At 51.5% G+C, this 26,504-nt stretch overlaps 5 protein-coding genes across 6 annotated transcripts in view; 3 read left to right on the top strand and 2 right to left on the bottom strand.

Moving 5' to 3' along the window:
* Positions 1 to 368: 368 nt before the first annotated feature.
* On the top strand, positions 369 to 4,538 carry LOC128268307 (RING finger protein nhl-1-like). Its single transcript, XM_053005359.1, has 12 exons — positions 369 to 502; positions 561 to 700; positions 758 to 927; positions 1,122 to 1,208; positions 1,476 to 1,595; positions 2,643 to 2,730; positions 3,002 to 3,204; positions 3,277 to 3,404; positions 3,470 to 3,616; positions 3,679 to 3,867; positions 3,934 to 4,006; positions 4,062 to 4,538. Exons 1-12 carry the CDS (start codon positions 369 to 371, stop codon positions 4,536 to 4,538), a joined length of 1,956 nt encoding a protein of 651 aa, XP_052861319.1.
* A 59-nt stretch (positions 4,539 to 4,597) lies between these two features.
* LOC128278030 (ras-related protein Rab-43) lies at positions 4,598 to 6,248 on the bottom strand. Of its 2 annotated transcripts, none has more exons than XM_053016664.1 (4): positions 5,909 to 6,248; positions 5,701 to 5,785; positions 5,357 to 5,613; positions 4,598 to 5,288 (listed from the first exon to the last, which is right to left on the bottom strand). In XM_053016664.1, exons 1-4 carry the CDS (start codon positions 6,122 to 6,124, stop codon positions 5,181 to 5,183), a joined length of 666 nt encoding a protein of 221 aa, XP_052872624.1. In that variant the 5' UTR covers positions 6,125 to 6,248; the 3' UTR covers positions 4,598 to 5,180. The 2 variants fall into 2 exon arrangements, with proteins under 2 accessions (XP_052872624.1, XP_052872625.1); XM_053016665.1 differs by having other exon boundaries at positions 5,701 to 5,779.
* A 336-nt stretch (positions 6,249 to 6,584) lies between these two features.
* Positions 6,585 to 7,878, top strand: LOC128267332 (translation initiation factor eIF-2B subunit beta). Its single transcript, XM_053004142.1, has 3 exons — positions 6,585 to 6,687; positions 6,752 to 7,669; positions 7,736 to 7,878. The coding sequence occupies exons 1-3, from the start codon at positions 6,611 to 6,613 to the stop codon at positions 7,806 to 7,808; spliced, it is 1,068 nt and encodes a 355-aa protein (XP_052860102.1). The 5' UTR covers positions 6,585 to 6,610; the 3' UTR covers positions 7,809 to 7,878.
* Positions 7,879 to 8,111: 233 nt separating this feature from the next.
* Positions 8,112 to 9,310, top strand: LOC128267487 (SAP30-binding protein). The gene is made up of 2 exons (XM_053004328.1): positions 8,112 to 8,278; positions 8,340 to 9,310. The coding sequence occupies exons 1-2, from the start codon at positions 8,156 to 8,158 to the stop codon at positions 9,195 to 9,197; spliced, it is 981 nt and encodes a 326-aa protein (XP_052860288.1). The 5' UTR covers positions 8,112 to 8,155; the 3' UTR covers positions 9,198 to 9,310.
* A 2,008-nt stretch (positions 9,311 to 11,318) lies between these two features.
* The window catches only part of LOC128267019 (uncharacterized), a 35,763-nt gene continuing 20,577 nt past the window's right edge, over positions 11,319 to 26,504 (bottom strand). Inside the window, exons 5-9 of the mRNA XM_053003810.1 lie at positions 26,006 to 26,263; positions 22,798 to 22,881; positions 16,067 to 16,599; positions 15,661 to 15,993; positions 11,319 to 15,584 (exon numbers count right to left, since the gene is read on the bottom strand). Of these exons, the coding sequence (XP_052859770.1) occupies positions 11,319 to 15,584; positions 15,661 to 15,993; positions 16,067 to 16,599; positions 22,798 to 22,881; positions 26,006 to 26,263 (5,474 nt within the window). The remainder of the gene's footprint in view (positions 15,585 to 15,660; positions 15,994 to 16,066; positions 16,600 to 22,797; positions 22,882 to 26,005; positions 26,264 to 26,504) is intronic.

The raw sequence follows: 26,504 nt of genomic DNA, 5'->3' as shown, positions 1-26,504 counted from the left end.
TATAGCATTTTGTTTAGTTTTGTTTGAAAAAAGAGGTTCGCTAAAGGTAATTTAGTTTACAAGACAAATTTGTGTAAAAACTGTGCCAGTGAAGTTGCAACTACGCAACAAAGTCCTTCTGGCTTTATAACCTGCTGGGATCCGCCGCACCCAATTTTTGACCAACCTCATATATTCGAATCGTTCTATTGATCAAATAGATTTAATCAATACAATTTAGTGACAGAAACATGAAGCCGCACGAATGTCCGGGTGATAAGATTCAATCGCAAAACAGAACGCACTGGCAGGACGGAGTTGGTGGTTGCTTGGGCCAAGACTATCTTGTCGAAGCTGTCCAAGGTAAGACGCAAACAGCGGACCGCAACATGCAACACGGAAGTCGTAACAGTAGGCTGATTTCGTACGACGACTCGGTGAGAAGCCCAGCAATGGCGATTCCATTCCGGACCGACTCTCTCGAGGGCTCTACTCCACGTAGTTCTTACGAAGGCATTAAGAGGTGCGTCTGGTATGTACTACAAAACGGCAAGTGTTCGTTAATTATGCTCTGCTTTCAGAGAAATGTCCAAAACAATCGAAGCCCTGGTAAACTGCGGCTTGTGTGAGCTTCGTTTAACCGCGCCGAAGATGTTGAATTGCCAGCACACCTTCTGTTTGCACTGCCTGGAAGATCGTTGGCATAAGCAGCCCGACAAAAGTGAGTTCCATAGACTAGAGAAACTGCCCTGCCTAACTTTTCAGTTCTACGAATTAGCTTACATCAGTTGCACCACCTGCGACACGAAGCAACTGCTAAGGGATGCTGACCTGGCTTCGCTTCCCTCGAACCTTCACATCGACAACATGCTCCAGATGATGCACCCAACACCAGGCGCAGGACTGACCCCCCACCGATCGCCCGTGGGGAGCTATCAGTTGGAAAAGGTAATGGAACTCTCGGTATCACGTTCGCCCCATGTCATCATCTCGCCCCGGGTGTGTGTTCGTTGTGACCTAATTGATGGTCACTTATCGGGCGACCGATCCTATTTGGTTTCCTTTATGTTGGGCGGCTGCGAAACAACTTCAATTAAGGTCTTTTTCTTCATTGTTGTCTTGTGTTCTTTTGACCATTTTAGAAACTTGCTCCGGGCGCGATTCTGCAGTGCTCCAAGTGCCAAACAGTGGCCGAAACACAGATGGACATGTGTGAGCATTGCATGTCTGTGAGTATTACTTTCAGTTTTGGGGAGCATTCATTGGGTGTTGCGATATTTGGCATCCGTTTCAAATAATTGGACGACAACAAAACTAATCTTTTGCTGTCTTAATTGTCCTCTGAGTTTCTCTGGACACGAACTTGACACGAACCAATCAACTTTTAACTGAACGAAAATGTGTTCCCTTTAACAATACCTTACTGCCCTTCACACGACACAGAAGTAGGGCAGATGAAGAAATGGACACCAACGTCTTGTTTCCAATGTTTGCAGATGCTCTGCGCTATCTGCTGGCTTGTCCACGTGGACGAACTGGCTCGCCAGGTTGGCCAGCTCGAAGGTCAGCTGAAGTCGGCGGTCGAAAACTTGGATCACAAACTGATCGAATATAAGGTAAGTGAAGTGAACGCAAGAATCGCAGGAGAAAACAGGTGACGCGCTGCCAAACTGTGTTTGACCAGCATCCGGCGCTGGTGCGCAAGATCACATGCGATCGCAAGTGATACGGAAGGACAGCCGGATGCCGGACGAGAGTGAAAATAAGGTCGTGAAAAAGTAAACAGCCTTTCTTATCATTCGATTTTATCGAAGCATTGTGGCGAATAATTTACTGTGACTGACCGTGAAAGTGGTAAAAGATCGCGTCCGGCGAGTACTAAACAGTGCTTTGCAAAGCGAAAATAGCGGCCAGGTGATAACGATTGTCGTTTATTTAAATGGTTATTTTATGTAAGAAAACTAATGCCTCCCCCAACGGTGTCGTTGCTAGCGGACAAGGCGAGCAGAAACAGGTAGGGCTCCGCTCACAAGGCATTAGACTCCACTTTAGCACGACCGGTCGTGGAGATCTTTATTTGTAGTGACCACGTGCTGCGAATGCGAATCGAAGCACGTGGCCCAATGTGTTTCCGACAGTGATCCGCATTGCTCATTGCGCATGCGGAGCAAGTGCCATCCCCCGTTGCTGTTGCACCGATTGATATCCGTAGCCCGAAAACGGAAGGAACCCGGGGGACGAAACTATGCGCCGTCGATAGGTAAAAGTTGCAAAACCTAAAATTTCAGCCGCATCGTGGGGCCGATCGATTGTCTTCGGTGAAATTGGTCGGTAGCCAGGGCGCCCCGGCAGAATGTTAAATTTTTGGCCCGGCCCGTGTTTTCGGTGAGGTGATTTTATGCAAAGCGGAATCGGTAGGTTCGTTTGTAAGGTTCACGCATTCCATTCGTGGTCGGTGAATTTGTGTGTTCACTGAACCGTTTCACTGTTTTTTCAAAAAGAAGCAATATTTTATAATCATATATTATCGTCACGCACATTGTGAGTGTTCTCTTTATTTGGGCAATAAAGCTTCCAACGGTTCCAAAGGATAAACGATATTGTCGTTCCGTTTTGACAGAATTTCATTTATGATTGATGAAACATTACTTTTCTACTTTCAGAAGCGCTTCGAGGAGATTAATGACGAGATTCGCGTGTGTTTCCGCAACAAAATTTTGTCCCTCCAACAGCAACAAACGGAGCTATTAGGTGAAATTGATTGAACTTTCTTCGCGTGCGACGTGCAAACTAACGACGAACCCCGGCGAATGGCTACGACGGTCAAACAAACGATAACTAGTGCTCCCGCACTTTGGACACATGCCGGGCACGTTTTGCTCTGCTCTAGCTTATTAACATGTTCTATTTTGTTCAAATTTTCATGTCGCCTGTCGAACGATGCTACCGTGTTACGTGCCGATACAAATCGCCCGCTCACCGCTTCGCATGTCGAACGTATCCTTCGATCCGGTTGCTGCAGACGCCTCGCAAGGAATACTAAACGATGCCGTATGCTCGCACGAGGTAGTGCGGGAAAAAATCGTCCAACTGCAGAGCTCGGTCGGTCATCCCATCCAAGGATCGCACGATCCGGTGCAACTGTATCTTAAGCTCCACAAAAACATGTCGATCATCTTGGAGGAAGTGTCACTGTGGGGCCGCGAGCGTGTCCTGTTCAGTAGCGTAATGATCAGCTTTCCGGGTGCCAGTTGTCACTCGAAACTAACGATGGCACTTATTCAATTCCTTTGGCAGGAAAAACTAAAGGTAGAGACGATCTTCGAATCCCAAAATCCCATGAAGCGGCAGACAAGCTTAGCGCCGGCCCACAAGCACCGACTGCATCCGAACTCTTCCGAAGCGTCATTGATGTATTTTTATAAGTACGTTTAACTTCCGAATGTAAATTGAAACATTCCGATGGTGATTGCGTTTGTTTGATCACCAGACACCATGCCTACAAGCCTCGGCTTCTTTGGAGTCACTGCCAGCGACCATCGGGTGTAGGCTTTGCACCCTGGAACCATGAGCTCATAGAAAAGCCTCTCCTCTATGTGGCCGGCTCGGAATGTCGCACCGTTTTCGGTATCAACAAGTAAGAACGGGTCAATCCAATGGGCGTAGCATATCTTGCTCTATTGAAACCTCTTCCTCCAGGATAAATGGTCAAATAATGCAGAAAATAACGCATGAAGAGCTGAGCTACCCACAAGGTCTAGCGTTCGATGGCCAACGGAAGGAACTGTACGTAACGGACAAATGGAAGCACTGCATATTTATTTTCTCTCACGATGGTCAATTGGTGCGCAAAGTTTGCTCCAAAGGTGACCAACCGGGACAGTTAAGGTTAGTAGAATGCGCGATTCAGTTTTCTGAAATTTAACTGTCCCATTTGCAATGTCCACACGTTAGATCCCCAGAGGGAATTGCCGTAGCTGCCAATGGTTCCATATTCGTATGCGACACAGGGAATGATAGGATACAGGTAATTGTGATGTCCTCCGCTCCACAGTCTCTTAGTTTGCTTTTCCACTCCACAGTCTCTTAGCGGAACCGACGGTAAGCCTCTGGCACAGTTCGGACGGCTAACGAAGGACCAGCTGATGGCGGGATCGCAAACGAAAGTATCATCCCGCATGACCGACCTCAAGAATCCTACCGACATTGCCGTTCACAAAAATAGCAGCGTAATTGTGCTCGACGCAGGGAACCGACGCGTCAAAGTGTTCAACAAACTCGGTGACCAGCTGCTGGAGTTTGGACAGACTGGCACCATCAATGGGCAGTTTCAGTATCCCGAAGTGCTGGCAATAGATCCGGCCGGGTTCATACTGGTGGGCGATGGCGGAAACACTAAGATACTGGTTTACCGTCCGAGCGGACAGTTTGTGACGGCGCTCGGTTCGAGGGGCGACTCGGCCGGTAAATTTAACTGGATTTCAGGTATTTGCGTCAGCCCCGATTGGGAGATTGTGATCAGTGACTATAAAAACCATGCTGTGCAGGTGATTTTTTGATTGACCACAGAAAGGACACAACAGGACGGTTTGATCCGGGTCACATTTAAAACACTTTATTCGGGGCAGATCTGCTTCTTTTAAAATACACTCTAAATATTTACAATTGCCTGTAAAAATAGTTTCGATAGAGCTGATTAAATAAATAAATACGATGTTCGTAGCTTTGCCAAAATAGTATTTAGCGAACCGGCCACGTCTTGTAACATTCTGCGCTTATTACTATGTAGCTTCAGGTGCAGGTAAAATATACTTTCGGGAACAGCATCCCATAGGTTTTGAGTTATTACAAATTAGTTAACACATACTTGCTTGTGGGCTGACCCACACTATGTACATTTAAGGTCCATTCACGACATCGATTCCTCTGGATCGTGAACAATCGATTACTCTGGATAGTGGGGCTACAACTTCGAACCTGCGTTTAGGTCACAAAACTTGTGGGACTTATCAAGTTTAAATCAATGAAATGGTCTTGTATATTAGTGCTTAGTTTCTTAAGTTAATGGCATTGAACGGGGGCTCTTGATTTGGACGACTTAAGATAAAATAAAAACGTTACATCCGGATTTCCGGTTCGGGGCTAGTGGTTCACATTCCTGTTCCTGTAATTCCGGTGCTGGTAAATCGGGTGTATAAGTTTTACGCCAAACCACACAACCCACTGCAATTGTTAGCGGACAAGGCTTTACCCTTCCCAAGCGTAATGGCCTCCTCGGCTTCACTTGCCAGGACACCATCGTGTCGACGCTGTAAATGTACGAAAGCAAACGGTAAACCATCGAAATATGTATTATCAATACTACCCTTTCAAGTACCTTCAGTTCGGTGGCCAACGTCATGAACGCATCCTCGACGAACCGGTTATCTTTGGCCGACGTTTCCATGACGAACATTACCTCCGGTATGTACTGGCACATGTTTTGGGCTTCGGAGAATTCCACCTCCCGGATCGAGTCCAGATCCGATTTGTTGCCAATCACGAATATCATGACGTTCGAGGCCGTGTACCTTCGCACTTCGTCTATCCACCGCTGCAGGCTCAAGAAGGACGAACGTTTGGTAATGTCGTACACTGTGGAATTAGAACACATCGCGTGGTTTGGTAATGCTTTGTCCTTTCCCCAGTGGCTTCGTAACATTTGCGTGAGTCAACACTTACCGATTATAACTCCGTTCGCTGATCGATAGTAGCTTTGCGTAATGGTGCGAAACCGTTCCTGACCGGCGGTATCCCAGATCTGGAGCTGAAAATGCGCAGAAAGCACTCGATGCTCAGTACAAACTGGTTTCACTAATTACTGACTGGCCTTTGCCCTTTTGCTTAGTCACGCAGCTGACCATTTGTCTATCATGTGGTCTTAACGTACCTTAACTTTCTTATCGTCCACCGTGACCGCTTTCATCGAAAAGTCCACTCCGATCGTGTTGCCGTGGCTCTCGATAAAGTTTCCCGATTTGAAGCGCTGCACAATGCACGTTTTACCCGTTCCGCAATCGCCAATAAGGACGATTTTGAAAAGGAAATCGAACGACTCCTCATTCGTGGTGATCAACGATGTGGGACTCTGGTTTGCGGTGGCCATTCTGTGTATCCTGCTGGCGCAACAAACGAAGACGCGGAAACTTCACTGATTTAATGGCGCGATACGCTTTTGTAGATTTTAGGTCACGTCGCGGATTAAGAATCAAACAAAGCCTTATCTAAACTGTTCCTTCGCCAAAACAAAGTATTGTTTTCTTTATGCTCGGCGCCCCGCGGTGGTTGTTTTGACATTTGATCAACAGGGTGACTCATAAACTGTGAACCTCATTCCGGAGGAACGAGTTCAAAGGTTAATCATACATAAGTCTTCTTCGTTAGTAGATTTCGAAATTTAATAAACATATTTCAATCCGTCGGCCCAAAACATGCGTTTGTGTTGTGCCACTATGCACATTTTTTAAGACTTGCAACGTTGAAATCAAACATTTTTGTCGATGAACGGTTGCATCGATGAAGCAGTTTGACAGTTCTTTTCACAGGACCTTCGCGAAACATTCGCACGTCAACATTGGATCTACGGCACAAAATGAAGGAAGAAAGCAAGCAAACCTTGTTCGATCCATCTCAGAATATTTACGGATTTATCCACGATGTCCGACTCCGGTAAGACGCACTACAACATTCACCGTTTCGAGGTCATTCAAAACATCCATTTCCATAAGCACAGCAAAACATCCGGGTCTCACAAGCTTACCTCCAAGACGTTGTCGTTGCTGAAAGAACTGGTGACGAAAGGAAAATGGAACACGGCAGAGGAACTGCTGGCCCTAATCCGCTCCCACGGAGTGATCCTTTCCCAGGCCCTGCCGCATGACATTGTGATCGCCAACACTACCCGTCGCGTGATGAAGATTGTGCGCGAAGAGTACGACTCATCGCGTGTGAAGAACGTGGACGATGCACAAACCGTACTGTCCCTCCACAAGCTGGTAACGCAGGATGCAGACTCGGAGCGTGGCGATTACTCGAAACCGATGCCGGAGCTTAAGAACGCCCTGCTGGATCACCTGTCGGAGATCGAAACCGAGCTGGAAACAACGGCCGATAGCATTTCCACGCAGGCAGCGGAACACATTCACTCGGCGGAACTGATTATGACAATCGGGTACTCGCGTGCGGTGGAAAAGTTTCTCAAGAAGGCGGCCGAAACGCGCCCGATCGAGGTGGTGGTGGTGGAGTGTGCCCCGGATTGTCGTGGGCAACAACTGGCAGCCAATTTGGGGCGGGCGAAAATTCAAACGACCCTCATTCCGGACGCTGCTATCTTTGCGATTATGTCCCGCATCAATAAGGTCATCGTCGGCACCCACTCCGTGCTAGCGAACGGTGGCTTGCAAGCGGTCTGCGGCACGTACAGTTTGGCCCTATCGGCAAAGCACTTTTCGGTGCCGGTTATTGTGCTCGCCCCAACGTACAAACTGGCGCCGGTGCATTTGTGTAACTACGAGCAGGGAGATTTCAACATTCTCGGCAACACCGAAGCAATACTGCCCTTCAAATCTCATGCGGCCCGTTTTACGAAGGTTTACAACCCGCTGTTCGATTATGTTCCCCCGGAGCTGGTTACACTGTTCATCACGAATAAGTATGCGATGCGATCAAGAGAGTTAAAATTGTACGTGGAGCTAATAGCAATTCTTTTCCATTTCAGTGGGGCCAATGCTCCGTCGTACATATACCGTCTAATAAGCGAACTTTATCATCCGGACGATAACCAGCTGTAAAAATACCTGTCGAAAGCTAGACTGTTGGAATGTTTTACATAGGAACCGAAACTAAATATATAATCTGAGTTGTACTAAAACTGAATTATAATCTGGTGATATGCTTCCCGCAGAGTTTCAATGAGAATGTTTGTTCTTTCGCAATATAGTTTTCTATTGTGGAATTTACCCTTCGTCCAATAACTGTTTTATCTAACCGTATACTTTCGTCAAACACTGTTTTTTTATGTCTCAAAATGGCTGCGTCCTTTTGGGAACAAAACGTCAAACAAATCAAAACAACAAACAAACGCTGAGCAGCAGGAAGATAGCAGAATAATTCTGGTAGTTTTCGCTTAAAATACAGCATGAGCTCAAGAAATTCCGCCTTGGCCTCATTGACGGCAACTTATACCGACTCCGAAAATGAGGATGACCGCCGAACGGATGAAGAATCGGAACAATCCGAAGGGGCCAGCACAGTGTCTCAGGTTTGTATGATAGGGGCGGATTCAGAGGACCGTCGGACCGTCAATCGCTTCGCTCTTGCAGGTTCGATCGCGGCAACAAACACCGCTTCGTGAAACTTCCGACAGCTCCGGTACTCCGTCGACGCAAACCAACAACACTAAATCCGTCGAAGGAACCGGCCGGAGCGATACCGAAACACAAAGGCCGAAGCGTAGAAAGGCGTTGCGATTAGTTAGCTACATCGACGACACGATCGTTTCGGATGATGAAAATAATTCGCCAGCCCGCCACGAAGCCGAAGTGGTCGACCAATCGGAAGAGGAGCCGGCAGCGGAAGAAACACCCACCCCGCAGAAGCCGGATCGGTCGAAGCATTACGGATTTAGCTTACCGCCGGAACCGAAAGGAAAGTGTCCCCCGGAACTACAGGACAAGATTGCGGCACTGTACGAGCGCATGAAAAACTCCACCATGGACACGAACCGTATCATTCAGGAGCGAAAAGAGTTTCGAAATCCGAGTATCTACGAGAAGCTGATCCACTTTTGTGACATCAACGAGCTCGGCACCAACTATCCGCCGGAGTTTTTCGATCCCTTCAAGTGGGGCAAAGAGTCGTACTACGAGGAGCTGGCCAAGGCGCAAATGGTTGAAATGGAAAAGGTGGAGAAGGCCCGCAAAGAAGCCACCAAAACGGAAATTCAAACCGGCGTCAAGCGGATGGAACCGGAGGAGTCGAAAAAGAGGAAATCGAAATGGGATCAACCGGGTGTGCTGGGTGCCGCTCCGGGCATGCTGGGAGCGGCCGTGCCGGTGACGGTGGTGAACGTGCTGAAACCGGGCGGCATTATTCAGCCTACTCTCACCACGACAGCGACCGGAACGAAGGGGACAGTGATATCTGCGTTCGGGTCGTTACCAAAGAAACCGAAAGCTTAAAGTTGCCACCCCGAAGCTTGATTAGAGTAAAACCAAACCCTTAAATAAGGAAGCTTAAATGCGTCACGCTTTGGTAAACTGGAAATATGATGTAATTTGACCGAGAAATACACGAGAAGATTGCTCCGTTTAATTCGTTCTCTTTCGAGAAGTTTGATTTTCTTGGCATCTCAATTGAGGTACAGGTTCTTCGATCTACAATCAAACAGGGATTGCTGAGTTTGATTTTATTTAAAAACAGTTCTTTATTCGATTTATTGTTACATAAAATCCTTCGTACAGGAATTGATCTACCATAACTCGCGTGTCCTATAGTAAGTTGACGAAATTTATGATGATGAAAAAAAAAACTAAATCTGTGCTTTCGTTCGTCCTCGAGTCAGTTCTGTACACAGCTCCAAGTTTACGAATTCCGAAATGATGAGCAACTTCAGGCATTTTGCTATATTATTCAGCGATACATTCGTCCTTATTTGTAATCAGAGTGAGAAAAAAAGAAACAAAATCACTAAATGATGCTACACTAAACCTAGGCTATCGTTGCGCAGAAATTAATCTCAAATTCACTAAAAACGTTATCTGGCTACGAGTAACACAAAAACTAATCTTGCTAACAGCTTGTTAATAACATTATCAACATTAACATTATTTTAAATATTAAACCGAACTGAGAGGCAGACAGAATGATTTTTACTAACTGACAGGGAAGTGCACTATGCGCAAAATGGGAAACTTTTACTACCTTCAAGAAGCGGCGAATAAATAGTTTGCTTAGCTTACTGTAAAACATGTTAAGAATTAGCTATTACTATAACGCGCCACGGCTCAGTGTTGCGTTTGCTGGAATGTAGTACGACGGCGTCGTTCCTACAAACCATCGTTTTTGGCAGGTACTTATGAAGCTAACGTCGCCCGGCCTTGTTCAGCTCAGTACAGTAGCATACGGAACACAAGGATTAGGAATAACAAAAGTAAAATATGGACAAAGTAAACAAAAAAACACGATCGTAACTAACAGTTAACTTGCTTGAACGATCCCGATTCGATTCGGCCCAAAAGTTGCGAAGAATTTGTTTTTGGCATCATAGCTGTGTCTTGGCTACAACTATCATACCGAGCGGGTGCGCACTTACTTTAGCTTACTTTTAACGCCATCGGAAGGCACTTTACACTAACTAACGTTAATATTGCATCTCTCCATGCTACTGAAGCTTTAAAAGAGAAAAAAAAACCTTAACACGGATCGTTGTATTGTATTGCACATATCCGGCCTAGTGTGTATTGCGGTGACGGTTTCCCCGCGGGAAGCGGATCTGCCACTTAGCGTCTACGTATTGCGTACTGCATCTAGTATTGCTTCGTTCCCTTAACTTACTATCGCTTAGTTGTAGGTTTAATCGTAAACGAAAAATATTGCCATTTTAAATTGCCAAACGAAAACAGGTCAACAGGGCGCTGTCGTCGTGTATCACATTCGGTGGACCATTTCGCTACACTTTTCCGATCGCAAGTCGATACGGGGAGTAGATCGCGCTTAAAACGTACCAGGAAATAGAGCAAAAGTAGAATTAGTATCAAACAGAAAAGCAAAACTTGAAACGCCCGATGAAATGTGCCAAGCCGAAGCCGAGTGTGTCTTAAGCGCCTTCTACCGGAACGAGTATCGATTGGCGATCGGAAGATGTGCCAGCGGTGTGCCATCTATAAATTCAACAACAATAAAAACAAACAAATAAAACACAATCTCATGCATCCGATCACCGTTCACGCGTCCCACGATAGCCTTACGTTTCTAAGAAGCGAAAATAAATAATAGTATTGCAAACGGCCCTTGAACCACGAATTGCACATACGTTCCGCGTTCATTGCACAGTTGCCAGGGGGCGGTCTCTACAGCTACACTTAGTCACCTAGGAAGCCGTTCCGGTGGTCCGTGTGTCGTCCGGCCACCCAACAGGGCGCGCGGTGCAGCACAGCAGCCCGCCGGAAGTTGGGCTCAATACTTGTGGAGGTACATTAACTCAATCTCGAACGGTGTGCGTCCGTCTGTCCGTCGGGACGGGACGTAGACAATTTACATGCTTGTGTTGCTCTCTAATCCTAAAGCTCGGCCGGCCCTTCTCAATGCACAGCCGCGACCACGGCGTGATCCGACGAGACGGATCCCAGGGTGGTCCCGCCCGCTGAGGCCGCCGTCGTCGATTTGCGAATATTCTTGAAGAACACCGAATGCGTCTCGACGCTCTCCGCACCGGACTCGGAAACATCGTCCAGGTGCGAATCCAGATCGTCGTCCTCGGAAATGCATGACGCATCGTCGCTGCCGTCATCGAACTTATCGTCGTCGTCCGACGAGTAAACCCGCACACTGATCGTGTCGTTGTTGAAGTAGATTCCTTGCTGGGATCGCTGCGGCCCGGACGTGGGTGGCGTGGCCCCCGACGAAAGGGTTACAATCGTGGCGGCCGGTGGCGCCGGTGGTGCCGGTGGCGGCGGTGGTGGTTTGCTTTGGGGCTTCATCGTGCCGGCGAACGGTTTTTTGGTCGGGATCGTGGCCGTCGGTGGTGGTGGTGGAGGGGGATTCGGGGGCGGCAACGGTGGCGGTGGTGATCGTGGGCGGGTAACCGTTCGCTCGTGCCGCGAACCGATCGTCGTGCCGCTGGACGCCGATGATCCTCCGCTTCGGTGCGTATCGGAGGTGCCGACGGGGGTCTCACTGCTGCTACCCTCACCAACCGGTGCGTGCGGTGTGTCCTGGACCGCGCAGATCTCGTACTTGTTCTCCTCGATGATCGGACCGTCCGGTCCACCGGCATCGAGCGGGCTGAAGTTGAACCGTTCGTACACCTTCAGCTTGCCCTTCAGCTTGGATTCGCTCGAATCGGCGCTCATGTAGCCGCTGTCCTGCTCCTTGGCACTTGTCCTCGAGCTGCTCCGCACGATGGTGATGTTGCGCGTTGAAGTCGAAGGCTTCGCTTCAGCGTCTTCCGCCACCGGTGGTTGCCGGTGGCGGCGGTGATGATGGTGATGGGGCCGCAACAGCTGCTGGTGCTGCTGATAGTGCACCCCGCCGTACGCCCCGCTACCGGAAGAGTCGTCGATCAGCGACGAGATGCCTTCGTCCTTGTCCACAATGTCCGACGAGTCGGACGTTTTCTCCAGCTCCGAGTCACCGTTCGGTTTGGCCCCGTTAAACTTGGCCGTCGCGATGCCGATGAACTTTTTCCACGCGTTCTTCAGGTCCTTAGACTTCTTGACCCGATCGCGCAGTCCCATGGCGATCTGCATCCCGTTTGATGTCTGATTTAGCTCGACCCGGAACACCTTCGTTGGCACGTCCACCACCGTGGCGATCGGGATGGGGCCACTGATCTCGTACAGCCCCGTCTTGCCCCCGTCCTCCGAGTGGTCGTCCTTCACCGAGCCGTTGCGATTGATCGGATAGCTGTAGTTTGTGGACAGTGTTTTCGTCGACAGGACCTCGATCTTGTCGATGTCCTCGATGAACTTTGCCTTGCTCATGGCCACCTGCGACTGACGGGTGCGCAGATCGTAGATCTTGCTGTCGACCTGCTGAAGGAAGTTCTTGCTGTTGAGCTCCCCGAGCGTCAGGTAACTTCCGCCACCGCCCTGCAGTTCCTGCAGCGTTCCGTCGACCACCCGAGCGTACTCCGACTTCTCGCTAATGTACAGTCCGTGGTCGGTGGGGCCCTTGTGGACGTGGCTGTAGTTGGGCAGTTTGCCACCCGACCGACCCGACTTGCTTGGCGGCGTGCCGCTGCTGCTGGCCGTCGTCGCCCGGTCGTTGTCCGAGATGCCGGTGAACTGGGTCGAGTCACTGTCGGCCGTCAGACTGGTGATCGACTCGTACGCGTCGCTCGTGTTGAAGTGCGGCTTCGGGGCCGGCCCGGTCGGTGGGTTCGAGAACTTGTCGCTGCTGCTCCAGCAGGCCAAGTTCTTCGGCGATATCCCGTAGTCCTCGACCTTCTTCAGCTGCAACCGTGGGTGATCGTAGAGCGTGCTCGGGGCCATTGCATCCGCCTCGGGAGGAATCAGATCCGGGGGCACCAGTTTCGGAACCGGGACGAGCGCATCGACCACGTTGGTACGCTGCCGGCGCGAGTGTCGCGTCTCCAGCGACAGCAGCTTGCCCGACTTCACGTCCAGCTCCGCGAGGTTGCTGAACGAGCCCCGAGCCGGCGGCACCTTGGGCGGGTTCTTCGACTCGTAGATCTCCCGCAGACTGCCGAAGGTCGTTTCGTGCTTGAACGAACCGGACGATTTGAGCACAAAGTGATTATTCAGGTCGGCCGGTAGTGACGTGAGGCTGGACTCGATCCCCGGTGCACCCGAGCGCCCCGTACGATCACCCTCCCAGACGTTGCTGCGATGGCGACTGACGGACGCACCGTGCCCAGCACCAGCACCACTCTTCTTCGGCTTCCGGTCGAGCGTGTCCGGCTCGAACTGGTCGCTGTCGGTCGACAGCTCGCAGTCGTCCGGACTGTGCTCCACCTCAATCGTGATGCTGCCCTGAAACGGCGTGTCGCACTTGATCTTCGGCACCTTCGGGGCCGATGCGGCCTGCGGAACGTCCTCATACTCGTCGGACCGGATACTGACCGTTTCGCGTTCCGTCTTGATCGTGTCAGTATCCTTCCTAAACCCCTCCACCCGATCGTACACCGCGTTCCGTATCTCGACCTCCTCCTCGAGTGGCAGGGCCGTGCTGAGCGAGGGCGACGGTTGCGACCCGAGATCGCTACTGTTCGTCGTGGACGCCGTGTGGAAGCTGACCGGCGTCTTCGAGGTGACGCGCTCCAGACTGTCCGTTTCGTAGTCCACGATCAGGTAGTGGGGCGACTTGCGCGAGTAGATCGGCGAGTCCGGCTGGTAGCGCGGGAGCGACCCCTTGCCCGACCGGTTCCCGAGCGTGTTGCTGCCCTCCTGGTCCGAGTTTAAAAAATCGTGAAAGAACTTCTCGTTCCGGTACCGCTCGTGTCGATCGATGCTGCTGAACCGGCTGTCGGACGAGTCCGGGTGCTGGTAGTCCGCCACCGGGTCCACCACCGGACCCGACCCCATCGCGTGCCGCTCCGTCCACGAGCGGATCTTGCGCTGATCCATCGCCAGCGCCTCGTACACCATGTCCGGCATCTCGCTGATGTTTCGCATCCGCATCACGCTCGCCTTCACGTTCGCGTACTGGTCCACCACCTCCTGGTGGTGACGCCGGCCGGACATCGCTGCGCCCAGGCTTCCGGTGTGCGATCCTCCCGACTTCCGGCCGTGACCCGGCTTGTGGTGGTGGTGCACCGAGTGCACCGTGGCCAGCGCCTTGTGCGGCATCAGCGGGGACGCCTCGAACTGTGGGTTGTTGTAGATCTCACTGCCGGCCAACCCGTACAGGTCGCGCTTATCGTACACCTTGTTCGTGTCCAGATTGGCCACCGAGTTGTTGGTGTTCCGCATGTACAGCTCCTGCTTGCTCGGTGCCGGTCGACTCGGCCCTTCCTCGTAGATGAAGCTGGCGTTCTTCATCAGCGCCCCAACGCCTGCGTCATCCGGCTGCGACGCCAGCCGACCCAACTTATTGCCCCCCACGTCCGCCTTCAGACTGTGCGACACGATCTTGGGCGCGGAGCTCTGGTCCGAGCGGATCGACTTACTCGTCGACGGCACCCGACCGACCGACGCCCGTTCCTTTACGCTGTTCGCCACGATCGTCTCGTTGTCGGAGGTGGACGAAGTGTCACTCGGTAAACTCCCGCCATGTTTCGACGGTCGGTGGCCGTGCTTCGGGTGCTTCTTGATGTCCGGCCGTATCGGCAGCGATTCAGGAGCCGCGCGTTCATCCAGCTGCTGGTCACCGGTGAAGGCCGCATTGGTGTGTCCACCCGTTGGCCCATCACCCTCATCGTTCGCTGGCGAGTCACTCCCGGCGGCACCACGTTCGTCGGCGACCAGGAGGTTCGACTTGCTACCGTAGCAATCGTCCTCGGCGATGCCGGCGTGGTGCTCGTGCGTGGACGACACGTCCTCGAGCCACTTCCGGATGCTGTTCTGCTTGTCGCCACAGTTGCGACAGTTGCTCGACGGCACCAGGACCGAGTCCGTGCCGGCCGTGGTTGGTTTCTTCTCGCACCCCGGGCAGCCCGAGCAGGCGCTCTTCCGCGAACTGTCCTTGCGCGAGCTGATCAGACTCGACCGGCGGCTGGCCGGGGCCGTCGGGACGGCCGCGTAAGTCTCCGAGCCGGCCGCCTGCTGCTGCTCCTCCGGAATGATGTTCAGCGACGGCTGGAAGCGCTTCGAGGACATCTTGTACTTGGCGATCGTGATCACCTCGCGGATCTTGTTCAGGAACTCGACCGCCGCCGGTGGTGGTGCCTGCGGTAGAAAATGGATGTGTGAGGATGCGTCAGTGAATTAGCCCCCCCAAAGGTCGGGATCGCCGGCCACGTACCACCAGCAGGTGCGGCTCGAAGTAGGCCGGGTTGAAGTACAGCTTCCGGCGCATCGTCCCGTTAACGATAGACTTCATACTTTCGAGCTTTTCTTCGTTGTTCAGTTCTTCGACAATGGACACATTTTCCTCGGGCAGGCACTCCGTATCCTGGCCACCAGAGTTCAGCGGGTCTTGCTGGAGCAGGTGGTGTTGCTGCTGGTGGAGACGGTGGTGGTGCAGGAGCACCGACTGATGCTGTTGCTGTTGCTGCTGTTGCTGTTGAAGGCGAAGTTCGCCATCCAGTTCGGTACGCCCGGAGTAGTTTTTTGGCTGGTGCTTGCCACCCTGCATCTGTGAACGAATCCGATCAAGTTCAGAGGCCGCACAAGGCGTTTCCCGCGAGCCCCCCGGCCTCGTTACCTACCTGTTTCTCCACGTCGGTCGTAATGTCATCCTCAAACTCCGACACCGAGTTGGAGTTGTCGCTGATGAAACCCGAGTTGTCGCTCAGATTGGGAAAGTGCTTCAGCAGCGGGTTGCTCTTGACGATGCCGATCTCCTCTGCGTGCAGCCCCACGTTCGCCAGACCACGGTGGGGTCCTCCCGGTCCACCACCCGGTCCGTTCTGCCGCTGACTCCCACCGAGTGCGTTCCGTCCGATGAAGCTGGCCCGGGCCTGACCACCAAACGGACTGACCGTCGTGCCCATGCCGACCCCAAACGTTACCTGGTCGTTCTGCTGGTACGTGGAGTAGTCGTTCTTCATCCCATGGTCCGGGTCGTCCTCCGTGCCCGACCTATTCTTCCGCTTCTTCACGTGGATGTAGAGAAAAACCGACGCGATGTAGATCAGCCCCAAGCAGAGGCTGCACACGGCGATCACGACGTACTCCTTGGTCGACAGACCGGACGGCTGCTCGACGTGCGTCTCCGACGAGAACGTTACCTCCGTGACATCTAGCGGGGCGAAAGATTATCAAGTTCAGCAAGTTCGGTTTGGTTCCGCTCGCCACCGAATGGGCGAATTAAGAGATTGCTTTCCAATTTTGTAACGGCCAACGCCTGACCTGACGGGTCCGGGTGATCTTCAGGGGCGTCAACACGTGCCTTATGTCACCGTCGGCTGCAGTGAACCATTTAACGAAATGCGCAATCACCGCCTTTTAATGAGCTTTCGTGGCGCGGGGTTTCACGAGACGATCGAGCTTATCTTATTAATAGTCAATGGGCTTGCCCGGTTCGCTGGGAGCGGTCACAGCGGTGAAAAGTAACCCTTTCGAAAGGCACCTTACAAGTTTGATCACTCGGGCGTTTGCATAGGCTGTATTAAGTGGTGAGAGGGTCTGTTTTACCGATCACTGGTGCGAAGATGCTTCCATCAGATCGAGCCAGGAGCACCCCACAACAAAGGGCAGTCGTCAGTCCACATCCATCCATTGCGTCATCTCAGTTTCGTACCGTTGTTGGCCTCACACCCGCGCCCCGGATACCGGAACCACGGCGGGGTTCGACCGATTATCGCGAAGGTGGCGATTGCATGGCTCCTGATAACGCTGGCCATCGGTCGAGACCATTCGGGGTGCCGTTATCACACCCCGCCGGTGCGGGCTCGAAAAGAGAAAGCCCCCGGAGCGGCCATTACGCGGCGGCCAGCCACGGAACGGCCGTCTCGTTCGCCACATCGCCTCCCCGCCGAAAATGGCTGAGGTTGGATAATATTCATAATTGTGTGATAATACTACGTCGTTTCTCGGAAGTGGCGAACGGTGTGGAAAACTCACTTTCACTGACCGGGACGGGGCCCGACCCGGGCGAACGGACGTCCGGACGTGCGGATGACACATTGGTTTTCCTCGAGGCCATCGCGAGACTTCTGCCGAGTAGGATGATGTCAAGCTGGTGGACGTTCGCATCGTAAACATCTAGAGGGAACGGCCCAGCCTGCGCTGTCTGCGCGAATGGACCCGTTTTACGGTGGCGTGATTTACGAGCACCGGGGTGCCACCTGCGAAGCCCAAGTGGCACCCTGGGCGGCGCTCACACAATTAGCATAATCGGTGACTTAAAGTGATCCCATTTAGAGACGGCGCCCGGATCGGCAACCGAAAGGGGACCGGGCATTACCGCGAGGGTATGAATTATGACACCCGAAGAGACACACAGCCACCTTGTGGTACATCGGCTCCCCCGGGGGTTTGTGACACTCTTGCTTCCGTGCTGGCCGTGGCTTGTGAAAGCGAAAGCTCCACTTCGGGAGATTGTTCTTTGGCCGAGCATAAATATGTTGCTCCGGTTACGCGTCTAAAAATATGTATACACTTGGCGCCTGATGGGAACTGATCGTGAGCCCCTAAGTGGGTGAGATTTGTTTGGAAGAAAGGCGAGTGCAGTATTCAAAACACAAAATAGGAAGCGAAGCAACTTAGACAAATGTTTCCTCCCGAACGGACGGACAGTCCCGTCATTGCATCATCCGGATCGGCGTGGGTTTGTTTTTTCTCCCCAAACCGAAATGACTCTCTTTCACCGCAACAACACAATCTAGGTGTATAATGTGAAGCAATACATTCCGCTGATGGCTCTTTTACGATAGCGAAACCACAAACGATCAAACCGCGCGATCCGCCCCTTTGAGGGTCGGGTTTCGCGAAAAAAGGAAAAATGCAAACCCAAAGAGCCGGTCCCGGTCCCGGTGTCCATAAAGCATTTTTACTATCGCTAAACGGTTCCTCGACATGGGCTAATATTAATGCGCCACGGCCGGGCTGCCATTGCCCCCCCGGGAGGGAGCAGGGAAAACGATCTTAACATTGACGGCAGGGACGGAGGACAGCGTTTGGACCTTTTAGAGCCCCATGTTCTTCTAGTTGTTCACTTGATTAAGGCTGGGGTACGAATTACCTGCTGGAGTTGTCACACTAGTCCGTTGATAGATTATTCTACAATTCAATTGCCTTATGCTTCGTATGATTTGTGTATAACACGCATAATTATACATTAAATTTCCCAAATGTTTATTATAAGAATGTTTTTCAAATCGAATAGAACGGTTCTAGGATCTTGGGAAATTTCTGTTTAGGTTTATTGCAATTTGAAGTTACTCAGTACAGTTCAACCTATGCTCAATAACTTATTAAAACCATGATTTTAAAATGGATTTATGGGAAAATTACAATTTATAAGATGCGATAGAAAAACGAAATGAGTTTCTTTTGTTGCAAAAGAGACATGTTTGATATCGGAACTTGCTCTCTCGTCAAAAGCAAACCAAAAACTTTTCCCGCAACCCAATCTGCTTCCAAGAACAAGCGACCCAAGACATGGGAACTGTAGTTCGATGTCGGCACTCCCTACGGTACTAAACCGATCCGGTTTGTATCGTTTTGTAACACTCAGAGTTTCAAAGTCCAGTAAACCAATAAATCGATCCCATAAAAACCGAATTAACATTTAGAATCATGCGGCAATCTGGCAAATTAAGCGTCTTCCAGCCAACGGAATGTGGTTTACGGTTCGATCAATCGGTGGGCCCAACATTGTACGTTAATTTCTGTTCGGTTAACAAATCAGGAACTACCAATTAGAAAGCGAGCATCAGAAGGCAGATCGGATTGCATCCCGTCCCCTCTGGTAGCAATAAATCCCGCTGCAGCCCGGTTGCGCCGGGACGATTGTGTAACACAACCATCGATGCTACTGCTGCTATTGCCCCAAATATAATTAATTACAAGACAACGGATTGATCGTTCACCGTCGGCCCCGGGCCAGTGTGTACGGTATGAGAACGAAATATTTATGAATGTCTCAATCGACCGTACCCTTTCGGAAGTGTGCTCCGGTTCCGTTGACGTTCCGAAAAAAGGGTTCGAGCATAATTGGCTGAGATTTTTTATTCTCTCCGGCGGGGCCGGTGCCGGGTCCGTGTTGTAACATTCTTGCCCCGCCGGGCAGCCGAGCTGATCCGGATTTCTTGTTATTCGAGGCGCTGAACTGGAATTTATAACGATCGCGCAGTAACGATCGTGCCCATTAAAACCAGTTCAGCATAAGTTAAGTTTATGATGGCCGAAGGAACCGCCTAATGATCGGCAGCCACCGGTCGTGTTTTTAAATGTCAGGGATGAACGGTTCGATGCGAATGGGATAGCATCTTACACCGCGTCGTGTCAAACAGGTGGGTTCCACTGCAGCCACCAGGTAGACAGGTGCTTCACACCTTCAGGGGAGGACGCTAAATTCTCGAACGGTTGTCAATCTTATCCGCAATCGAGTTGACGCAACAAGCCATCGTTAAAAATCGGGAGAAATTGCAAGCCAATAACATTAATTTACGATTCCCATTTATTGCACCCGGTTTTGAGAGGCAATGCTTTTTTATTTATCACGATGCGAGCATAATTAGCATGGAATTTGTCAGCGAAATGGCACTAAGTGCTAGGCCCAGGCCCACCAGCAAGATGGCAATGCAGATCGTTCGCACCAACATGCGAGATGCGGCTTGGCCAGAGTTCATTATTTAAGTTTTTTGCATCACCATTTCGATTCGATTCACAGCCGGTAATCTGAAGCATAAATCGACGTTCATTTCCTTTCCGCCAATTGTTACCATTTCGGTAGAATATCATAAACATTCCCGCAGGCGCATGTCAATCGCAGCCAAACAGGCGTGAAGAAAATGGACTAATTTGCGGGTTTCGGGGTCCGGTTGCTGTCGCTTCAGGCCAAAAAGGAAACACATAAAGTACCGCACTGCGAGTGACCGATTGTTTAGCTTCGTCACGGTCAGCACCAGGAATTTTGGGGCCCATTCGGCGGCTGGGGCGACCACTACAAACCGGTAGCCAAACAGATGCGGTCGCCCGATACCTGAGTGGAAACGGGCGAGAACGAGCGGAACGAATTATCCCGATCGAGTAAGACGTCTCATAAAGTCACCCCAAATGGGACAATAAAGCAAACGAATGACCGCGGTCGCGGTAGGTTCGTGTCTTGTCGCCGCGCACCAGTCTCGGGCGAAAGCGATAAAAACGGAACGTTTGAATGAAACGCCTGGCGGTGGCCGTTTGTCGGGTGGCCACTTTGTCACGAATAGAGGCGCTAGCCGCTAGTGTACCTCCTCTTCCCTTCCTTTTGAGACCCTGGTCCCTCGCCACCACACGGGGCGCAATTGTTCGATTAATGCGCCAAACGCACCAAACGACCCACCGTGTTGTGGTGGATTTGTGTAAACGATCTGCCATAATTTTGTCGTCCACAGTCCGTATGGGTGAGGCCGTGGGAGCAGACTGTCCCCACTGCCTGCCGGGATGCCATCAGAGGGAGAGGGAAAATGATTTCTTCCCGCTGGATCGTTCCACCGGGTGGGACTCATATTTTATGTCCGCCGTGTTCGGCCGCACGGCGTCTTTTGCGTTCTCCGTTTGCAGCGTTTTGTCATGGTGAACACTTTATGGGGCGACAAATAGGACAATTACTCCCTAGGACCCCATTGTGGAACAGCCTCCGGGGCTCAGCGGGCTTCACTGCGAGCATATGTTGTGGATTCTTTTTCTATGTTGCATTTTATTTATGGGTCCCCAGAGTCGACGGTCGCCGGGTCATCGTTGAACGTGGAAGTGAAATTCGTTTGAGCAAAACCCTGGGCACGTTAATTATCCGTTGGTCCATTCGGGCTACTCTATTTCCAGTGACCATCGAAAGGAATAAAACTCGAGCATAAATAGCTCATCTTCTGCTCCACACGCATCTACTTCGGAGCACGGCAAGGAAGGCAAATTAATAGCGAAGCACACACACGCACCCCGTGCGAGTTCTTTTCCCTTTCCTCGTTCGGTTGCTCATAATTACGACGCCCTTTCTCCCTTAATTGGGGTTCACGTTTTGTTTCGCTTTCATTTCGTGGCCGCGCTCGGCCACCTCCGCTAAGTAGCATGCGCGCATCTTTCAGACTCATTTGGCATAGCCCGGCCATGCATATATTCATTTGGCACCATCAGGCGCGCGAGTGCGCCCGTGGTTAACCACAAAACATTGATCATTCGTCTTAAAGATCACCTTCGCTAGCACCCGGTTTCCAGCGGCCCCGGGGGTGAACCACGGGTCTCTGTGTCCCTTTCGTGCTGATTTGCATACAATGTTACCGGCGAGGTTCCGCCGGTCGCGACGAAGACGACCTCAGAAGCCGAGAAGGCGAACCGCAAGTCAGCACAAGAGAGAGAGAAGGGGGGACCAAAGTAAATATATCAATTACACGACTCAGTGAGCTCCGAGCGTTCGAGCGTTCGTCCGATGAACTTTTATGAATGATTATTATGCCGCGCGGGTTTTGTTTGGGTTACCGTCCGTCTGTCCGTCCGCGTGTGTGGGACTGTGCGGCCACTGTGCTGTTAACGTCTTCTTTGACGGCGGCAGGAAGTGATTATCGCGAGGTGTTCGGTGGTCTGCTCTTGAAACGCGGCCCGGAGAAGCGGATGACTTGGGCTTTCGCTTTCGATTTGCGTGGCTGGCTGGCGGGGTTGCAAGTCACCGGCTGGCTGGCTACCGAACGGGTGAGCGACAAGTACTGGGACAGTACTTGACCACAGGGGCTATTTACTGTCAGCATCTTGACTCCTGACTGCCGATTTGTTATAGAAACAAGCACCTGAATGCTGCTGATTCCAATCTTCAGGAGCTCACCTGTTTTCCATAAACGTGAGAATCTTATTCAAGGTACAAATGTCACTCGCCGTTCTGGGCCACATAACGACCGACAACCCAATAGTTAGGGTCTCCTTTGAAAACTCGAATCCGAGACACGTAAATATTTAGCTTCTGCTTTATGCTCGTAATTGTAACTGATTTTTGTTGAAATTTGTTAAATAAATAAATGTTTAAGTTGTACAATAAATAGGATAAACTGTGGTGTTCAAAGGTGTTCCGGCTTGGCGATCTTCTAGTGGAGCCCACCGAACAAAAAACAGTGACTCCGAGCGTAACAGTGTGGCAATTATGCAACAGTGTGTGGGCAATTAAGAGGAGTGAAGCAAAACATTCGCCACCGTAAATCATCATCAGCTGGTGCACCCTCATCAACACCGAAAACAAAGCGAGCAGGAAATCCCGACAGAGCTGAAGATGCAAAATAAAGCAACATAAAAACAAACAAACACTTACTGTTGACGTATTTTATGGGTGTCCCGACGACGCGGAAAGCGATGCACGGTGTAAAGATGTTTTGATTCGGCATCTGCATGTCATCTGTGGGGGAAAAAAGTTGGAACAAAAAGAAAGGCAAACGATGAGCGTTAGCGCAACACGCGGGATGCAAATGAAAGCACACTTCAAGCGAAATCTGATCCCGGACCCGGAGGGACCGAATTGGGGCGTAAAGTGAATTTATTGCTACAACTCTGGCTGACCCTGACCACCGCCGCTGCCCGCCGCTGTTGGTGTTTTATTAATTGAGGCTACAGACTCAGTCGCACTGTACGCCGGTCGATATGATCAAGTTCAACCACTGTGGCTGTGGCCTTTACCACAGTCGGTAGAACATTCTATCAACCGGTGGTGCTGCTGCTGCTACGAGAGAAAGGTGTAATAAAACGATCATCCTTGGCCGGGGCTGCGTGGTACCAGAAGCAGATTTTGGGCCGACGATAGAACGCATAAATAATCATTTCCAGCGGCCGTCGACCGTCGTCCGCCATAAATCGCACTAATGCGCAGAGGGTGGATACAGTGCAAATTGAAAACCACCGCCGGAACTGTTCACGGCTGCCCAGAATGGGGGGCCCAGAAATCGGGAGCAACAACTGCGCCAACGACGGACCGAGCCGGGCAGTTGGCAAATGAAACTGCAACCGGCACGATCACGATTCGTGCACTCTCTCGCTGATCGGTGGTGGGCAGTGCAAATAATAAATCATAATTCGCCACCACGCTCGGCCAGCCATTGGGGGCCCGGGTCCTAGGAATCCTCGGCCCAAGAACATCCGACGCGAACCTGACAAGCGGCGGCAAAATCACGAAGACGTACACGATGCGATAATAAATGGAGCAGAATTAATATCCTCCTAACTAGGGGAGTAATTTTGTTTTATTGTTAATGCGACCGTGTGCTGGCGTGCACGTGTGTGTGTGTGCTCGTGTGTGGTAAGCTAGGCGAGATTGAACCCCCGGCGGCGGTTAAAGATAGAGGCGGACGGCCAATGATGGTCGATGCCATTGCAGAAGCCATAAAATACTCGCGACCACGGACCAATAGGAACGGGGTGGGCAATAAGGTTGTGCAGCGACACCGAAGAAAAAACAGCAACACTCACACAGCACAGATCGGATTGCCAGGATCGCCCCAAGGAGACGCCTACGATCGCGGACAAAAAGAGCAGCATCATCAAACGAACATATGATGCTTCATTTACATACATCGTTTATGCTGGGTCCTCCGAGCCGCCATCGAGGAGCTATAAAACATAAACCGGGATCTCGTCTCCCGAAGGCAGCCGGGACGGGAGGCCACCCTGCGCCAGGGAGATACGCCCCGTGAGTGTGCGATATCGCGTTCGCGGGCATCGTAAATAACTTACTCGCTGATTACAAAATATCATTCGCTGCCATTCGTTTTTATCGCACTCTATTTGTCGCAGTGCAATTGCGAGTGCGCCCGCGGGTGGAAATAGGCGGGTGGAATGGTGGGGGAATAGGGGTGGCTTAGTCCAGTGATGGAGACGGTACCATTAAAGCGGGTCACCCGGCACTGCCGGCACTTTATGGGACGTGGGATGTAAAGTGATAAAACCCAAACAACTCATCGATCTTCGGCGTAGCCGTTTGGAGGCTTAAGTTCGTAGCGCCGGCCTGTGTTTATAGTGTCCCGATTGAATCGACACCGTCCACAGCTAGATTGGGGTCACTCCGGGCAGGTACATCTTTCCGGCGCATAAACCATACACATCTTTGCGGTTTACTTTCAAGCGTATAAACAAAAATGTAATTAAATTAAACCTTGTTCCAATCAATTTTTGAGTAATTTTCAAATAAACTAGCTTCAAGCATCGCCAGACAGCTGCCAGTTCCGTTGAATTCCATAAGAAAGCCGGTGAACTGTTCCGAAGCTATCACCTGCCACGATCTAGTTCTTTATCGCCTAACAAGACGAAGATGAACTGCGCGCTATTGAGCTATTGATCAGTAATTGGTTGGCCATTTCCGGGGCACTGTAAGGAAGCCCATCCAAAAAAAGGGGTGACCACCCGTTGGTATTGAGGCACGGAGTCCATAACTCATGTTGCGCACAAGCCGGTTGCGATGTAATCTCTCGTCCGGTAGATGATGACGCACACCGTAGGGCGATGGTCCGTTTTTGCAGAAGCCGAGGTCGACGCTATAGTGTGACCTCCCGGAGAGTGCCGTAATGGTCTATTTACGGCCCTAATGTGCTCCGGTCCTGGCCCAGAATCTACCCAGAATCGGACTATCGGTGACCGCGATCCAACAGCCCACCGCGGCGGATAATCAGTTGCTGGCGATCACTGACCGCTGGAAATTTTGGGCTCAATTCGTTCCAGATCGCCACCAGATGGAGGTCACCGCACCGTACAGAGAGAGAGCGACCCGGCACGGGTATGGCACGTGGTGGGCGGAATGGCGTGAAGAAGAACACGGCGGAAAATCTCGTAAATAAATAGGAACACCATAAACTATTCAGCACCTCTTCCGGGGACCCCTAGCGGGGTCAAAGGAGGATGAGGAGGGCCGGTCGCTGTAAAGCCAACAAACTAATGAATTTATGAGCTCCCAAATAAGCGAGCACTTTGGGCTTTGGACGGGAGAGAGCTAAGACGAAGGCCTCGCCGCCGAAGAACGCGAACCTGCGACCTGCCGGGGGATGGTGTGGACGCCAGAAGGGAGTGATTCATCATAAATTTATCGCGCTTCTTTCCGCGCCACGCTCGGCCGAGCCCGCCGGGGAATCGCCGGGAACCGCCGTGGTGTTGTGAAGATAAAAATTTGACACGATACCTTCCAAAGGGGTTCGCAGGGGTTGCGGGCGGCCCTTCGCGAGGCGTAGCAAAACACGGCCAACAACAAGGGTGCGCGCACACACACACAGCCCGTGGGGTGGTGGAAAATCACAAGCGGTTCTAATTATTCCTCCAGGAATTGCTGCTCTCGGTGCACCGGGCGTGCGATATTGTAACATGGCGCGGCCACGGTGTGGAGTCACTGACTTCTTGAGGCGGGCTCGGCGGGCTCAGTGGAGCGTGCCCTAGGCGCGCGCGCGGGCTCGGGCCGGTGGAAATTAAAGAAATTAATAAAACAAAGACACGGCGGACGAGGCGCGGAGAACACGGGAAACCATTAGCTGCTCTACAACACGTACCGTGCGGCACGGCGGCCCGGCTATCCTTCGGCAGGGGCAGGCGCGGGGTCATGTCGCGGCACATCAGGTGCACCAGCACCAGCCGGCCCTGCATCCGCTGGCGCAGTTCCGGTTCCCCGAGCCACTGCAGGTAGATGCGGCCCTCGTCGCGGAACAACCGGAACGGGACGTCCGTGTCGAGCGGGTTGCGCAGCTCGGCCCACCCCTTGGTCGTGAGGTACTGGGCGGCCGACACCGCACACATCGGCATTTTAACGCCTGCAGAGAGAGAGAGAGAGGGAGGAAAGAGAAGGATTTAATGGTCATGTTTAAACTGTTACGATTCGTTGTAGTACATTGAGTTGCGCTAGAACTGGGGTTCGCTCCTAGATCTAGGATGTTGCGCAAAACTCGATTCTAGTGGTCGATTATGAAGCGTTCCTTGGAAAGTGCCGTAATTTCCAGTTATTGTAAATTTTTGACATACTTTTCTTCTTTTTTAATCTTAGAGGAGCGGACT

This window comes from Anopheles cruzii, chromosome 2 (assembly GCF_943734635.1).
Source record: "Anopheles cruzii chromosome 2, idAnoCruzAS_RS32_06, whole genome shotgun sequence".
Lineage (NCBI taxonomy): Eukaryota > Metazoa > Arthropoda > Insecta > Diptera > Culicidae > Anopheles > Anopheles cruzii.
Note: the sequence above shows the minus strand (reverse complement) of the source record. Positions and strands in the feature narration are given on the sequence as shown.